At 38.8% G+C, this 14,834-nt stretch overlaps 1 protein-coding gene across 8 annotated transcripts in view; it reads right to left on the bottom strand.

Moving 5' to 3' along the window:
- Nucleotides 1-846: 846 nt before the first annotated feature.
- The window catches only part of PDE6C (phosphodiesterase 6C), a 48,324-nt gene continuing 34,336 nt past the window's right edge, over nucleotides 847-14,834 (bottom strand). For 3 of the 8 annotated variants that reach the window (XM_037047380.1, XM_037047381.1, XM_037047379.1), the window contains exons 16-22: nucleotides 10,500-10,600; nucleotides 6,392-6,499; nucleotides 6,243-6,306; nucleotides 4,936-5,010; nucleotides 4,737-4,820; nucleotides 4,242-4,398; nucleotides 851-2,031 (exon numbers count right to left, since the gene is read on the bottom strand). In XM_037047380.1, the coding sequence (XP_036903275.1) occupies nucleotides 1,970-2,031; nucleotides 4,242-4,398; nucleotides 4,737-4,820; nucleotides 4,936-5,010; nucleotides 6,243-6,306; nucleotides 6,392-6,499; nucleotides 10,500-10,600 (651 nt within the window). In that variant the 3' untranslated portion in view covers nucleotides 851-1,969. Of the gene's footprint in view, nucleotides 2,032-4,241; nucleotides 4,399-4,736; nucleotides 4,821-4,935; nucleotides 5,011-6,242; nucleotides 6,307-6,391; nucleotides 6,500-10,499; nucleotides 10,601-14,834 lie in introns of all 8 variants that reach the window. The other 5 variants (XM_037047384.1, XM_037047382.1, XM_037047377.1 and 2 more) reach the window with 4 other exon arrangements.

Raw genomic sequence — 14,834 nt, 5'->3', positions numbered from 1 at the left:
CTGTGAGCATCATAATCACCAGTGTTTTGAACTGTGCATCTGAAAGCCTGGCTATTTCTTGGTCACTTAGAATTATAGGCTCTGGGGCTTTGAGCTGTTCTTGAGTCATGATGTTTGGTCTGTTTGCACCCGTTATGTATGAGGGGCGGAGCCTTAGGTGTTCGCCAAGGCGGGGCAACTCACTTGCTGGGTCGCTGTATGTGGGGGCCGGGTCAGAGAGGGGGAAAAAATGGCGCTTTGCTCCGCTTTTCTCTCTCTCAGATTTCTGTCCCCTCTGCGGCTTCCCACAAGCAAATTGGGACCCTCTGGTGCTGGTTCCAGGGTGTGTGGGCCTGTGTACTCTCCAGGACCCTGTGGGTCTCTCCAATGAACTCTATGTGAGCCTGGAAGCCTCTCCCAGCCCCTCGACCCTGAGAAAGTCTTTCCAGTTGGTGCTTTCAGGCTCTAATTCCCTAGCCTGAGTGGTCTGTCTCACTGTTCACTCCTTCGCTTGGTTTATCTGTGGGGGAATGTGTGACCGCAGTCAGCCAGCCGCGCTGTGCCCTCACTGGATCCACCCGTCACCACCCCACACCTGGGATCCACCAACTGCCGCTGCCTCCACTCCTGGGTCAGTAGGACCGAATGATCTGTCCTGCCCGACTCTGCTCCGCCACTGACTCCACCCCTCTTTACCTGTCTGGCTGAGTGGTTCATTGTTGTCGGACTTCCAAACAGTTCAATTTTCACTGTTTTGGCTGCATTTTTGTTTCTAAAACTTCTTTGCATTTTTGTCTTTAAATTTAGTTGTGGGAGGGGGGCACAGTGTTTCCACCTACACCTCCATCTTGGCCGGAAGTCCCCAATGGCTTTTGATAGTATAGTTTTCATATAATCGAACCACATGCTCCGATAATGTATAATATTTATTATCTGGTTTAACTTGCGTTGTGATTTTCTAGGTAATGTCTTATAAATTGATAATTCTTTCAATAATAATAGTTCTGGGCATAAAATATTTTTAATTACACATGAAATAAATGATTTCAGACTTGCATAGAAGGATGGGCACAGGACAAGTCATAGTTTAGAAGCTGCCTTGGTGTGGTCTTTACCATTCAATTAGCAAATGTACAAAGTAGAGGAAAAGAGTGGACAAGCATTCAGATGTAATAACATTTGACATCCTTCTTCTCTGTTATATTTACATAAATTATACATTCTATACTATGTTTACTTTTAAAAGAAGACATATTGATGAGATATTTTTAATTCAGGGAGGGATTTGGGTATATAAATCACAACTATTAATGCAATGGGCTGAACTGTGTTCCCCCTCAAAGTGACGTTGAAGTAGAAACACCCAGTACCTCAGAGTGACTGTATTTGGAGATAGTGTGAAGAGATAATTAAAGTAATATGAGGTCTGTGAGTGGGCCCTAATCCAATGACTGTCCTTAGAAGAGATTAGGACACAAACACACATGAGGGAAGACCGTGTAAAGACACGGAGGGCCTGGCCATCTACAAACCAAGGAGAGAGAAGCCTCACAAGAAACTAAATCCTGCCAACATCTTGACCTTGGTCCTCTGGCCTCCAGAATGGTAAGAAAATAAATCTCTGTTTAAGCCACCCACTCTGTGGTATTCTGTCATGGTAGCCCTAGCAAATGGATACATTTAATAAGAACTTAAAAAAAATTGGTGACTAGTGTCAGGTTATATATTTTTAATTTGAAACAAATTGGCACCCCAAAATGCACTTATTTTCATCTTATTTTGCACTTCTGTTGAACTTTATTTTACCCTCAGGGTTTTCAGGCTGGCAGGGTATTTTCTCTTAATAGTTACAACAGTAAGTTTTCTGAAGCACCTCTTTCTATGTTACTTCATGGTTTGCTGAATGAAATTCACTGAAGTTCCTTTAAATGTTTTCTGTTTTTCTTCTGAAGTAAAAACCATATTTGAAATTTAGACCAGTTGGAGCATATTACAACATTAGACAAGTTTTGGACTTTTTGTCGTCAGCACCACCTCCTGTATCTTCTGCAGCTAGTAAAAAGGAAAGCAGAATTATTGGGAATTTATGGATGTACAGTGTTTTTATTCTAATACTCTATTAATATTAGCATCAACTTTATAGCCTAATTAGTAGTTTTAACTTACAGCAAATACTAAGGGCTTGCCCATTTAAAAATTTGAAGTCATGTTCAGAATTTGTCCATTTAAAAATAGAATCTAATAAATGATTAGCCAATTATGACATCTGTTTCTCAAGAGAACCACTGAACTACACAATCTGGGAATCTGAGTTGTTGCTTTGTACCAGGTACAAAGCTTGTTGCCTGGAGATACAAAATAATGTTCCTAGTTCACAGATACTTCTCAATGTAATTGGAAAAAATTTAGAAGTAATTTTTTATGCACATAAAGTACAGAAGATCCATGTCCAATATACTGAATACTAAAAGGAAATGTCAGGAGCCACATAAAGGACCTGATACCCTGTTCATCGTAAATTTGAGGGAAAGATTAAATTTAGTTATACTAAGAAATATCTTTGCTCTCATTTGCTCAGGAAAATGACCACTTTTGTTTATCTTTTTGAAGTGAAAATTAGATCTTACTGCTTTCCTGTTCAAGTCCTTGAATGAATTCCCATTGCTCTGTGGAGGATAGATTCTTAGCAAGGCCTTCAAGGCAACACAGTCTGGCGGAGCTGCCTGCATTAGCAGATGAGTACCAGCTTCCTCTGGTACTTTGCCTGCGTTGCTTTCTAGTTTCCAGCCCCTTAAGGTCACATCAAGGCCTTTGTACATAGTCTCTTCTTTACCTCCCGCCCAACCCCTCCTCCTTTCTTGCTTAGCCAAAGCCTCATGTGTTGAGAGTTTAGCGTTAGCATCCTTCTTCCAGAAAGGCTTCCCTGATGCCCCAGGTTCACACTTCATGCTTCCTCTGATAATTAATTGCTCATTTACCATTTTAATATCTAGCTCCCTCACCAAGGGATAAACTCTGTGAGATAAGGGCCTCGTCTTTCCCCAGGGCCTGTGCAACAGAGGGCCTTGTACAGAACAGATGCCAGTAAGTACATGAGTGAATGGATATCAAGGAGTGAGAAACTCCTATTCTTACTCTGTTGAAAGACATCCTTAACCTCCTAAGCAAAATACTTTTGCCTTCTATGAAGCTTTCAAATACCACCAAACACAATAGAACCATCTAAAAGGAATGTTATATCTTGTTTTGCAAAGTCTTTCCAGATAGAGAGGATTTCTTTGTTCAAAATAATTCAATAAGAAATTTTTTAATATTTCATTTATTTAGTTTTAGAGAGAGGGGAAGGGAGAGAGAGAGGGAGAGAAACATCAATGTGCGGTTGTCTCTCACATACCCACAGCTGTGGACCTGGCCTGCAACTCAGGCACATGCCCTGACTGGGAATCAAACCAGCAACCTTTTGGTTCACAGGCCAGCACTCAATCCACTGAGCCATACCAGCCAGGAACAATAAGAACTTCTTAACAAAACTTTTGAGTGCTGAGCTATCAACACAAAATAAGTCATCACATTAGCATTCCACTTTAAAAGTGACATTTTTGAGACATCTGATGAACTAATAGTTGACTCTGAGCATCTTAACAGGCTTTCTGACAATGTTAAACCTAACAAAGTAACCTTAGAACTCTCATCAGGAAAAATAGCACTCCATGGAGACATTGAGCCATAGGCAAAGTCTTGGGGTACCCATCAAGTCACCTCATTCAGCTGGCCAGCTTTACTTGACATGTAGGGCTTTGAGATCTGTAAAACCTCACTATATAGCGAAGAATACTAAGCTCAGAGAGGTTCAAGTTACTCAAAATCTCACACTGAATGCATAGTGTTGAAACAAAAATTGTTTTCTCACGTGACCCTGATTCCACTGATTCTATCTATGGTTTTCACTATCATAAGCTATGGTTGTTACTTCTACAAATTCGTTTTCATGCTGAGGTACCTCAGGAGCCACCTTCTAGAATGGATGAAGCCTAGTCCCAACCCCTCCTTCTACTGGGCTGGGCAATTCCATCTGGAATTATGCAGAAGGTCTTGTTTTTAAGGGTTAGTGAAAAACAGTAAGCAACTTCTTAAAATCATCAGACTGTGTGCGGTAAAGCAGGTTTAATGTTTGAATTTACTTTTTATGCTTTTGTCCTGTGAGATTAAGCTCAGCTTGACTTCTGGCTGCTTACAAAAAGGAAAAACAGATTCTATCTAACCTTTTTCAATTGTGTTTCCCTCTTCCTGCTTTTCTGCCTGCTCTTCAGTTACCTTCACCTTTGCATCATATTCATCCGCGAGGGATTTCCATTCCATCCTGTTATTCTGAAGGCCATTCAGCATCGGTGTGACTTCTTTGTGAAACCGGGAAAACTCCTACAGAGAATGAGGTCAAGAACTACTTAAATTATATGGTTGATATTCAGCACTTTTCATATGCAGAGGTGCTGTAAGAACTTGTTGCCATGCTCAGAGCTGCTAGATTGGACTTAATTCGGGGCCTTAGAAACTGAACTGGACAGGCACTGTCTTTGCTGCCGGCCTAAAGCGGTCTGTTCAACTTGCTCTCCTCTGAGTTCTTTCTCCTCTTATTCCACTCCTGAATGAGAGATTAGGATAATACCTCAAACTACTGTGGAGAAATAAGTTTGAAAGAAAAATTCTCATCCACATGATTATGTATTTCACTCAGAAAAATCAGTTTGTTTCCTTACCTTGTATACAAAAGTGCAAACAAAATCAATAAATCCAACTTGAAGTTTAGGTAGTTCATCTTTTTTGTTTCTGTCCATCATAGGCTAGGAAAAAAAATAAATCCTTTAAAGATAGTTTTCCAAGGTTCAGTGAACAAAATGTACTGATTTGTACTGATAATTTTTAATAAGCAGTGTGTGTTTATCTCAGGGTCTTTACAATAGGCTGTTGCTGCAGCACTGTTCTCTCCAGATCTCCTTGTTCCCAAAATTCACTTGCTACAAGAAGAGCTACCTGCAAATGAAAAAGATTCGGTTCATGAAAGCCATTTATTAAAGGAGAATTTGCATTGTATTAGTAGACATGACATTTAAAGATAGGGTTTATAGTTAATGTTTGTGGTATTGTTATACAATAGGCTCTGTAATTTTAAAAAGATGTCATTTACAGGTTATATTGAACTGGGAAAGGGAATTTCTCCTCCTACCAGTTCCAGATTCATTCTGGGAGGGCCAGCCTCCTGTTTGCTGTTGCCACCATCTCTCAACAATAAAAAGGGGAGATGGGAAGGTGTTTAACTCCATTCCATTATGCTTTAAGCTTTAAAGCCTCCCAAGTCCTCCTTCTTCCCTGCCCATCTATCAGCATCTAGCATACATCTGTCTGCAGGTGCAGGGTACAGAAGCACTCACGTGTGCACTCAGAGAATAGAACACAGCTTTACTTGATCACAGTGAAGAGATATTTGAGGGTTAATGTATATAGTTTTAAAAAACCCAATATCAAGTTTATTGAAAACCCACTAGTTGTCTCACACTGGCATGAGCCAGGCTTGCTGAGAGGAATAAGATGTGACATTCTTATTTAAGATGCTCACAGTATAATGGATGAAGACAGTCGTGTTAACAGTGTGGTTATTGCTATAAAAGTAATAATATGAAGTACCGTGGATCAGAGGAACAAAAGTAAAGTTTAATAAAGGAGGGAGGTTGCACATTGAAAAGAGAGATTGCAAGAGCAAAACCACCCTGGAAAGCACTAGTGATTCATCCTTTTCCTGATTTATTGTCTCTGTTAAAAAGAAAACCACATAACCCCTGAATAATTACACAGCAACTCTTTACAGCCTCTTCAGTGGTAAGGAATTCTTTCAAGAAAGCATTTTCTTTCCACTATCCCTTCTATTTGTTTTGTTCTGGGGCCTGATCGAAAGACCTATTGTTTTTCTGATATTTGTGAGCTCTTGATAGCTATTTGTCTTTCTTCATTAGCGGAAACCTAACAGGAAACATTTTATTTTTGTCTTAACTTCTCAAGTTCCTCTTTACTTCTTTCTAAACTATAAACTAATCGTTTGAAAGAACAAGTCCAGGGTAATTAAAGATCATTGTTTATAAAATATATAGTCATATAAATGATAGCTATAATAAAACTCTGAGGCTGCCAGATATCCTCATGTTCACTCTTACATGGGACTTAGGCAGTGCCTGAGCCTGTGACAGAAAAGGAAACATAAGTTTATTCACCTGACTTTGCACCTCCCAGGGTTTGGTTATAGCTGACAGGTCACTTGCAGTCATCATCATTGCCCTTTGGAAGAAAACAAAACTTGTTAATATAGAAAGAAATTCAAACTATGTTATTTTTGCCAAAAGAGGAATAGATGACTACTCACATGATAATCTCTTTTTTGGTTGGATCACTGGTTACGTACTTGATGGCCTCTTCTTCAGTTTCCATTTTTTCACAAGCATCAACAATTTTTTGAAACATGGTTCTCTTCCTACAAAATGATATAGCTGTGCTTTTAAAATATATAACATACAAAACCATAGATAAAAGGGTGTCTTTAAGATGCTTCTCAGATCTCTTGAATACATCTAATAACTTACAGATATGGACCCCAAGTTAAGAAGTTACATTTCATAATATATCTGTGCATAAAAGTATATAATATCTGCATGACTATCTGGAGCAAGCTTTATCCACACTGTATTATTCAGTTAAATTATCTTACTGTGAAAGGTCTGTTGGACCAAATTTTGTGAACACAATGTGGTATAAAATTGAAGATATGAAAACAACCCTATAGCAATCTCATTTCTAGGGACAGTTTAGAGGAAACTTTTATATATGTATATATATGCAAGGACATGCAATGTGGTATTGTGGGCAGTTCTGAAAAATTCAAAATAATCTAAATGTCCATGAATAGAATGACTGAATTAATTATAGTATATACATATAGCTGTGTATACAGTGAAAACAAGTGAACCAGATTTCTATTTACCACCAAGGTAAATCTTTATTTTTATTTTTTATTTTTAATCCTCACCCAAAGACATGTTTATTGATTTTCAAGAGAGAGAAACATCCACATGAGAGAGAAACATCAATCAGTTGCCTCTTGAACACCCCCCACCTGACCAAGGATCAAATCTGCAATCTAGGTATGTGCCCTGACCGGGGATCAAACCCACAGCCTTTCGGTGTATGGGACGATGCTCCAATCAACTGAGCCACCCAGCTAGGGCACCAAGGTAAATCCTTAAAAGAAAATGTTGCATGAGAAAAGCAGGTTGGGACTTATAGTCAAGATGGAGGCTTAGGTAAACATGCCTCACCTCCCTGCACAGGTACAGCAAAAATTATAACTATATTACAAAACAAATATCACCTAGAGTTGTCAGAAAATCAAGCTGTATGGAAGTCTGACACCCAATGATTTAAAGAAGCCACATTCATCCAGATGGATAGGAGGGGCAGAGATGCAGAGATATGGAGCTGTGTAGAGCGGTGTGGGAAGGTGGAGAGGTGCAGAGAAGCATGGAGATGAGGAGTGGCGTGGTGAGGCACGGAGACACAGAATGGGCTCTCCCACATCCACGTGTGGTGTATAAAAATCAGGAGGATACCTTGGGAGTGAGGGATACAGCCCCAGACCAGATCACTCAGCCAAGGGTTCCAGAGCTAGGAAGATAAGTTCCCATCACTTCTGGCTATAAAAACCAGTGAGGGTTGGGTGGCAGAAGAAACTGCAGAATTCTCAAGAGATTCCCCTTAAAGGGCTCACAACTGAATTAGGACTCACACAGACCCACCCACTCTGGAATTCAGCACCACAGCAACATCTGGTAGGGTACCAGTGGCTTATAGGGAGAAACTGAAGTGACTGGCAACACAGCAAGTGCCAGAAGACAGCTTCCTCCTCCAGGCAAAACTCCAGAGGTCAAGCAGTGGCATTGTCCCCTCTCTGCATCCTCCTCCACACAGAGCCACAGAGTGGTGACCCAGGTTTCTCCACCCTGGCGATTACCTAAGGCTCTGCCCCACACAACTTACAGGTGCCTTTTCTACATAGGCCATGCTACTAAGACAGGGAGTCAAAGCAGCTCTACCTAATACACAGAAACAAACACAGGGAGGCTGCCAAAATTAGGGGACAAAGAAATATGGCCCAATTGAAAGAACAGAACAAAATTCTAGAAAAAGAACTAAATGAAATGGAGATAAGCAATCTACCAGAAGAAGAATTCAAAACACTGGTTATCAGGATGCACAAGGAACATATTGGGTACTTCAATAGCATAAAAAACACCCTGGCAGAAATGAAGATTACATTAAGTGAAATAAAGAAAAATCTACAGGGAACCAACAATGGAAGGGATGAAGCCAAGAATCAAATCAACAATATGGAACATAAGGAAGAAAAAAAGCATTCAATCAGAACAGCAAGAAGAAAAAAGAAGAAATGAGGATAGGCTAGGAACCTCTGGGATATCTTCAAATGTACCAAAATTCAAATCCATAGGGGTACCAGAAGGAGAAGAGGAAGAGCAAGAAATTGAAAACTTATTTGAAAAAATGATAAAAGAAACCTTCCTTAACTTGGTGAAGGAAATAGACATACAATAGTCCAGGAGGCACAGAGAGTCCCAGACAAGTTGGACCCAAAGAAGACAACACCAAGACACATCATAACTAAAATGCCAAAGGTTAAAGATAAAGTGAGAATCGTTTTTTGTAAAGATTTTATTTATTTATTTTTAGACATAGAGGAAGGGAGGGAGAAAGAGAGGGAAAGAAACATCAATGTGTGGTTGCCTCTCATGTGGCCCCCACTGAGGACCGGGCCCGCAACCCAGGCATATGCCCTGACTAGGAACTGAGCTGGTGACCCTTTGGTTTGCAGCCCAGCATTCAATCCACTGAGCTGCACCAGGCAGGGCAAGAGAGAATAAAAGCAGTAGGAGAAAAGCAGAAAGTTACCTACAGAGAAGTTCCCATAAGACTCTGAGCCATTTTCTCAAAAGAAACTGCAGGTAAGAAGGGATTAGCAAGAACTATTCAAAGTGATGAAAAGCAACATTTATAGATTCTTGAACCTAGATTACAACAACCTAGATTATCCAGAAAAGCGATCATTTAGAATTGAAGGGCAAGTAAAAGGTAAAACTAAAGGAGTTCATCATCACCAAGCCATTATTATATGAAATGCTACAGGGAATTATATAAGAAAAGGAAGATCAAAACTGTGAGCATTAAAATGGCAATAAATTCACAACTATCAACAGTTGAATCTATAAAACAAACTAAGCAAAAAAGCAAAACAGGAACAGAATCATAGGGAGCTCATCTGGAGGGTTATCAGCTGGGAGGGGAAAGGAGGAGAATAGGAGAAAAGGTTCAGGGATTAAGAAGTACAAATTGGTAGGTATAAAATAGGGGTATGTTAAGAACAGTATAGGAAATGGAGTAACCAAAGAACTTATTTGTGTGACCCATGGACATTAACTAAGGGGGGATTACTGGAGGGAATGGGGGTACTGGGAAGGAGGGGCATTGGGGGAAATTGAGATAACTAAAAGCATAATCAATAAAATATATTTTTAAAAATAGAATAAGCAAGGTGCAGAAAGGTATGTACAGTATGGTACCATTTATGGAAAATTTTAAAGCACTTCACAATCACATATACAAACACAGATGGAAGGATGGATGGTAATGTCTGTGAGGGTGAAGAGAAGGGTCTTCCCTGGTGGGTGGGGTGGGGTGGGATGCCTCACTTCCATCACTTACCTCCTACTTAAAAAAGAAGAGATCTAAGACAGGTGTGGCAAATCTTGGCATTTGTCGAATCTGAGTTATGGATATTTGGATATCAATTATATCATTCTAAGTATCTGGCTTTGTGTATGATCTCTTTAATAATTAAATTTTTAATTAAGAAGGGTCAGAGAGGCACAATTTGATACTGCCCATCCACATCATAAATGTTTGGATCCTATAACTTTTCACACTGTTCTACTCCATTTTCAACAAGCAACTTTATTCATTGACAAGAAGCATCTGGTCCTGGGCAATTATTATCATAAATAAGCTAGCACTCTGCTGTATATAACTCGGCATACTGAGAGTTTGGCTAGTGAGCATCAGTATCACCATGATTGTTCATCTCCCTGACGCTGACAGGATCAAATGTCAGACTCTGGACCATGGTGGATTCACCAGGGCAAAAAGTCACCTCACAAGGTTCGTGGTATCACTCTTCTGCCATGGTATTCAGCACCAAACTTGCTGAATATTCTTTAACTCAAACTTCTTCAGATAATAAACTACTTCCAGATGTCTAGTAAGTTTACTAGACATCTTGAAGGTGTTCTATTAATAATCCAAAAGGAAAATGAATAAATGTGTGTGTGAATAAGTCCCTTTCAAGTTCAATGTCATGGATCATTTATGGAAGGCAGAACCACACAGATATAAGGAAGTTATGCACTTACTTGAAGTATAAAGCCAGGTCAGTTGCTATTATTGCAACTTCAAACAAATGAATAACTGTTTCAAACTGGCGTTTGTTTAGGTTCTGGAAGATGTTTAAACTCTGTAAAATGAAAATTCATAATAGAAATCATTAATTTGCCTTGGATTCAACAAACAAAACAAAGTATACCTAACAAAAATAAAGATTATTCTATTACAAAGAGAAGAAAACTAGGTCTTTCACTGTTTAGCTTTTAATTTTTCTATCTTGCATTAAGTAGACCTCTCTACTTTGAATAAGATAACTTATCTATAAAAATAGATATTATTAGTAAATGTTCATGTATTTATGAGTTTATTCAAAAGTGTTTTCTTTCAGGACCACTTAAAAATAATAATAGATTAAAATTTGCTTGTGTTAATTTTGGAGAGGTTTAATAAAAAATATCTGGTAGATGTTTGATTGTTAGACATGTTGAATTATCCACCAGGTAGCTTCAGAGGGATAAACAGAAACTGTTGCACAACTTTCAGAAGCTGCAAATTACACTAGTATTCATGTGTATGTAGGAAAAATCATGAAATCCCTCCAAGCTGTTCTTAAAAATGTTTTTTTTTTGCAATTATATTTTACAAAGATTTAACTAGGCTTTTCTTCAGAGAGCTTTCCACTAATAATCTCTTAGTGGAATGGGCTTTATTTCTTTGTGTTCTAGAAAGCCAAAGTATAAAGTTGGGAGTGGTTTTTTAAAGTTCTGATATTCCTAACAGACTGTTTTGGACATGTAGGCCAAAGGACAGATGTACAGTGGTTTTAGCAAATGGAGTTTCCTATTCTGAAATACAGGAAAAGTTCCGCTGGAGATAAAGGAGGAAATAGTCTATCGACCTATGTAGGGCCACAGGTAGCATGACACAGATGAGTACACCGGTCTAAACACCAGATAATGATAACAACTCAACGTAGTGTTTACCACTTACCAGGCACTGGTCTAAATGTGTTGTGGATACTCTTACTCTCACAACAAAGCATTGCACAGGGAGGTTGAGTAACTCTAAGTACTTGCTGAGGTTAAACAGCAAGTACTCGGCAGAGCTGGAGTCTAAACCAGAGCAGTGTGGCACTACCCTGCCTCTCAGCAAGCAGCCCAGGTTCAGTCCCAGATTCACCACTTGCTAGTTGCACAATCCTGGCCACGTCACTTAACATCTGTGAGTATTTGCTTTCCCAAACGGGATAATAACAGCTGCCCTGCCTAACTGCCCAGCACTTAGTCTGTGATCAATGAACATTTGTGGAATGTTGACTAGAGTGAGATAACTGAGAATGCATTTTAAAACCATAAATTGCTACAAAGGCCATTTCATTATTCTTGTTATACAAAGTTTTGAATCTAGCTTCAGGTTAAAATAGAGTTGCAAGCCCAAGACCAACTCTGGCTCTCCGTCCTTCCAGGAGACTGGAACATTAGAAAGCAAGAAATGGGCAAAACTCAAGTTTTCTATATTATATGTTTTATAAACCTTCACTCAAGTCATCCTTTTAAATAACAACTTCCAGGACAAAAAATGAAATGTATTTTACACAACAGATATAAGTAGAAGAAAGGGAAGCTGTGGTATTTCTTGTTAAAATAGTGAGTTCATAACAGCAATGACAGTTAGTCTTTTTGAATTGATATAATGAAAAAATATCTGTTGGATACTCCAAGAAGTAAAATAAACAAAAGAAAGCTTGTCTGGACCAAAATCACTTCACAGCAGCCCCCTGGGCAGATCAACCCATACTCTCTGAACCAAACCTTCTGGATCCAGGGTATCCTCAATTTGTCTGGATTGGCCGGGAAGGAGGAAGAGGAAAGGGGGCCTTTGTAACTTTAATCCCACTCAACCTGCACTACGGTGGCCTTTGGACTCGTGGTGACCCAGTGGCTTGTTTATGTCCGTGAGTCACTGTCTTTATTTGTTCACTGATATACGTTTTTATGCTCCAAAAGTTATGTGACATATTTGCACATTATTTGCACATATTTGCAGATCCAATAACACTTAAAGTCATCCTTCATTGCTGTACTGGGGGAAGAGTGGGGGTGTGTGCGGAAATGCCCTAAACTTTTAGACAAGTTAACATTAAAAGCGCGTGAGTCATTTTAATACTCATTGCATCCTGAATATTTGCTGAGTCCATCTCAGGAGTTCTCAGCATACATGCACACAAAGGCGCATATGTGAGGAGATGGATATGTTAATTAGCTGGACTATAGTAATTATTTCACTACGTATATGATCAAAGCATCATGTTGTACACCTCAAATATATGCAATTAAAAAAATAACATGAAAATAAACAAACAAAAAGTTAGAAGAGCCACGGAAAAACAGAATAGGAAAGGGAGAAAAGCAAAACAAGCCCCTGAGTTTAAATCAATAATCCTTTAGGCTAGAACTTCCGCTCTCTACCAAGTGTCAGACTGCTCAGAACCCATCATCTAACTATGGACCGAATCAGAATTTGTTCTTATGCCCCAATTATTTTAATGTATGTTGCTTCTATTTGTAAACTTAGATACCTGTTGCTATATGCTAAATACATGTGTGTGTGAGAGAGAAAGCTATGTATAAAGAGAAATACAAAAATAAATATGACCAACCCTGCTGTACTCCATTTGTCATACTTTTCTTCCACTCTGAAATAATAAAGCAGCTGCATTAAAGCTAACAGATCATCAAAAGGTCTTTTGCTTTACCAAGCAAGTCAATATTGGATTAAAAAAGATGAATAGTGGCATACTTTTAAAATTGGTATAATTAGATAAAAGGGGTGTCCATTCAGTGTTTCAGCACTGACTTCTAAATAGCACAATATACCTAAATTTCACTCCTTTTTTCTCATTTGTTTTTACTTTTATCTAAAAACGTGTACACATATACTAATTGAAAAACTCTTTCTTAATTCTATATTCTTTCGTGTTTTTTCTTTGGTTCCTTTCACAGCTAAGTTTCTTAAAAGAAAAGCTTCTCAGTAGTTTCTTTTTAAGCAATGGATACAGATTCAAATAAAATGTCGTGCTTCTGTTTTGTATTAGTTGCTGGAAATCTCGTCCAAATTTGAAGCCAATGTCTAATAAATGTTTATACCTCACCATACACATATTGGGAATGTTTTGGGCATTTACCATACTTCATCTTATTTTTCCATTAACCCTCATTTTCCTTCTCTTTAATGTTAAATGTATTGGGTCGGCCAAAAAGTCCATTACATTTTTTCCTGTATGATGGCTCTAGTAGTGCTTAGTTGTCTAACTTCATTTGAAACAATTTTGTTAGACTGCATTGGGACAGCTGCCATATCAGTGTGCATTTTTTAAGAAACTTATCAAAATTGGTGAATTTTTAGCCCTGGCTGGTGTAGCTCAGTGGATTGAGTGTGGGCCTGTGAACCAGACAATCGCGGTTCGATTCCCAGTCAGGGCACATGCCTGGGTTGCAGGCCGGTTCCTTGCAGGCCAACTACCAGCAGGGGATGCACAAAAGGCAACCATACATTGATGTTTCTCTCCCTCTCTCCTTCCCCTCTAAAGATAAATAAATAAATAAAATCTTTAAAAAAAAATTGGTGAATTTTTGAACAGCCATTTTAATATTGGAGATAAAGAAAAATATGCAACATTTTCAGTGTATTATGCTTTATTATTTTGAGAAAGGTAAAAATGCAACTGAAACGCAAAATATTTGTGCTGTGTATGGAGAAGGTGCTGTGACTGATCAAATGTGTCAAAAGTGGTTTGCAGTTTCTTGGTACTATTGACATTTTGACCAAATAATTCTTTGCTGTGGGGCTGTCTTATGCATTGGAAGATGTTTCTACCCACTAGAAGCCAATAGTGGGAGACAGCTGATATACTCAAAATATCCAAATCAATAAAGTTATTGGTGATAATAAAAAATGTATCTTTACAGAAAAAAAAAACAAATTTTTTGGCCAACCCAATATTTTTAGAAGCTCCACTAAATCATTTTGAAAAAAATTGAGGATTAAACACATATGCACACATGCAAATTTTTTTTAAAGGAAGCAAAGGCAGAGCCTATGACCCTTTAGAGCAAGGGCCCACTAACTTGAAGAGTGTATTTTTATTCTCCCCTTACTATTAAAGTGGCAATAAAAATGCGAATTCTGCATAGTACACCAAATCAGGTGGAAGTGGCTCTCATTCGTGCTGACGGGGCTCCCAGGTGAGGAGCCCCAGCAAGTGCAGGCACATCTAGTATGCGAGCTGGAGAAGATGGCCGCCATGTCCATGGCCCGCTGGTGACCGGGCGCAAGATCTGTCTTCTTCGTGCCTCCTTTGTATA

Source organism: Sturnira hondurensis, unplaced genomic scaffold (assembly GCF_014824575.4).
Source record: "Sturnira hondurensis isolate 20B ecotype Veracruz unplaced genomic scaffold, ASM1482457v3 Scaffold0005563, whole genome shotgun sequence".
NCBI classification, from domain to species: domain Eukaryota; kingdom Metazoa; phylum Chordata; class Mammalia; order Chiroptera; family Phyllostomidae; genus Sturnira; species Sturnira hondurensis.
Note: the sequence above shows the minus strand (reverse complement) of the source record. Positions and strands in the feature narration are given on the sequence as shown.